This window comes from Trichechus manatus, unplaced genomic scaffold (assembly GCF_000243295.1).
Source record: "Trichechus manatus latirostris isolate Lorelei unplaced genomic scaffold, TriManLat1.0 scaffold00078, whole genome shotgun sequence".
NCBI classification, from domain to species: Eukaryota; Metazoa; Chordata; class Mammalia; order Sirenia; family Trichechidae; genus Trichechus; species Trichechus manatus.
Window position 1 is genome coordinate 5,579,359 of NW_004444014.1, and position 1,781 is coordinate 5,581,139.

The 1,781-nt window shown below is 34.0% G+C and overlaps 1 protein-coding gene across 1 annotated transcript in view; it reads right to left on the minus strand.

The window, feature by feature from the left end:
* PIK3C3 (phosphatidylinositol 3-kinase catalytic subunit type 3) overlaps positions 1–1,781 on the minus strand; it is a 147,403-nt gene that overhangs the window by 84,682 nt on the left and 60,940 nt on the right. The window contains exon 10 of the mRNA XM_023735372.1: positions 1,324–1,478. Within this exon, the coding sequence (XP_023591140.1) occupies positions 1,324–1,478 (155 nt within the window). The remainder of the gene's footprint in view (positions 1–1,323; positions 1,479–1,781) is intronic.

Here is a 1,781-nt window from a genome sequence, read left to right on the forward strand (position 1 = left end):
TATTGACATGTCATGGGGTTGTTAACCAATGCCATAAAACAATATATATACTAACTGTTAATGAGCAGCCAGTTTGTTCTGTAAACCTTCATCTAAAGTTCAATAAAAGAAAAAAATTGTAACAAAAATAAAAGAAGATTTATAGAGTTGGAAATCCAACGGGGCAATTCTACTCTGTCCTATAGGGTTGCTATGAGTTGGAATTTATTTGTTAACAGCAACAGGTTTGGTTTGGTTTTTAACGTGCAGTGGAAGAAACCATGAGGGGTCTCTTCTTTCAAAAATAGAAAAATATACCGTAGCTTAAGGGAGGAAAAAATGGTTCTCATTTTTCAGTTCGTCTCCAAATACAACACAGAAGATAAAAAATAGCATGGTCATGATCATAAAGAAAAATTCAGAAATACAATCTTGAGTTCATGCAATAATTTAAATGATTGGACATATTCAGGAAATCTGAATTCTAGACCTAGTTCTGTCATTAGCAAACCTTACGACCTTTAGAAAACCATTTTATAGCACCGAGCCTCAGGTTTCTCACCTAAAGGTTCCTTTTCACCTCAAATTTTAAGATTTTATGAAAAACAAAATGGCAAAATAGAAAGAACATGGGCTTTGGAGCCAACTCTACCATGTCAAGATGTAAGATTGTGTCCAATTTACTTAACTTATTTATGTAAGTCCCTCACTTTTAAAGTGGGCATATGAACACCTACCTCAAGGGATTTTTCTAAGAATTAATAAGTGTCTAATACAGAGTTAGTCCTTCCTAACTGTTGTTAGTACAGACTTTCAAGTAATGCTTTTTTCTTAATATAACTATTAAAGTGGTAAAACACAACTTTTCATTATAATATCCCAGCCCACTAACATGTCCTTTCTTTCATTTTATTTTAACATGTAATAGTAATAATAGCTAACTCTTAGACTGAACACTTGCTATGTGTCAGACATTTTTCTAAAAGGTTTGTATATTAAACCATTCAATGTTCAAACAACCCTTAAAGATCAGTTACTACTGTGCTATCCTCGTTTTTTAGATGAGAAACTGTGGGCACAGAGAAAATACACAACTGACACAAGTTTACACAGCTAATAAGTGGCAGAGTCAGGATTTTAACTCAGGCATTCTGACTCCACAGCCTGCAACACACTAATATAGTAATTTGTGCTCTGTAAGTACACATGTCATATTCATTAGTAATACTTCAAAATTAGTAGTACTAGGGCTTGGTACATCTGAGGAAAAAGGAAGGAAGACAACTTGAAAAGAGGGAAAACTATTAGATTTGAAAATATGGTATTGTCCCTGGAAATCCATACCTATCTATTTCTGCAGAATTCATTCCAGAATTTGACACACTCTCTGACACTGAACCCTGACTATCCTTCTTGGTAGGTTCTAATCCATTCTTTATGTCATCAAAATTTTCATATTTGAGAGCCTGGACCAGCTGCAATAGGTACATCAACAAGTCCTGGAAAACAAACAAAAAATAAGCTAACATTAGAAAAATAAATGCAAGATGATTATAGACATAATTTATTCCTAAATATCAATCTAACATTTAACCACTGCTTATCAGTTGTGGTATCTTTGGCAGGTTACTAGGTTACTGAACCTCTCAGTGCCTTGCAGTGTCCTCATCTGTAAAATGGGCATAATAATACACATTTTAGAAAGGATTTAATCAGTTACAGTAGAAAGTCATGGAACAGTGCCTGGTACAGAGTAAGTGGCTAGTAACTGACTTGTTTACAGTAGTAATATCCAAAAAGCA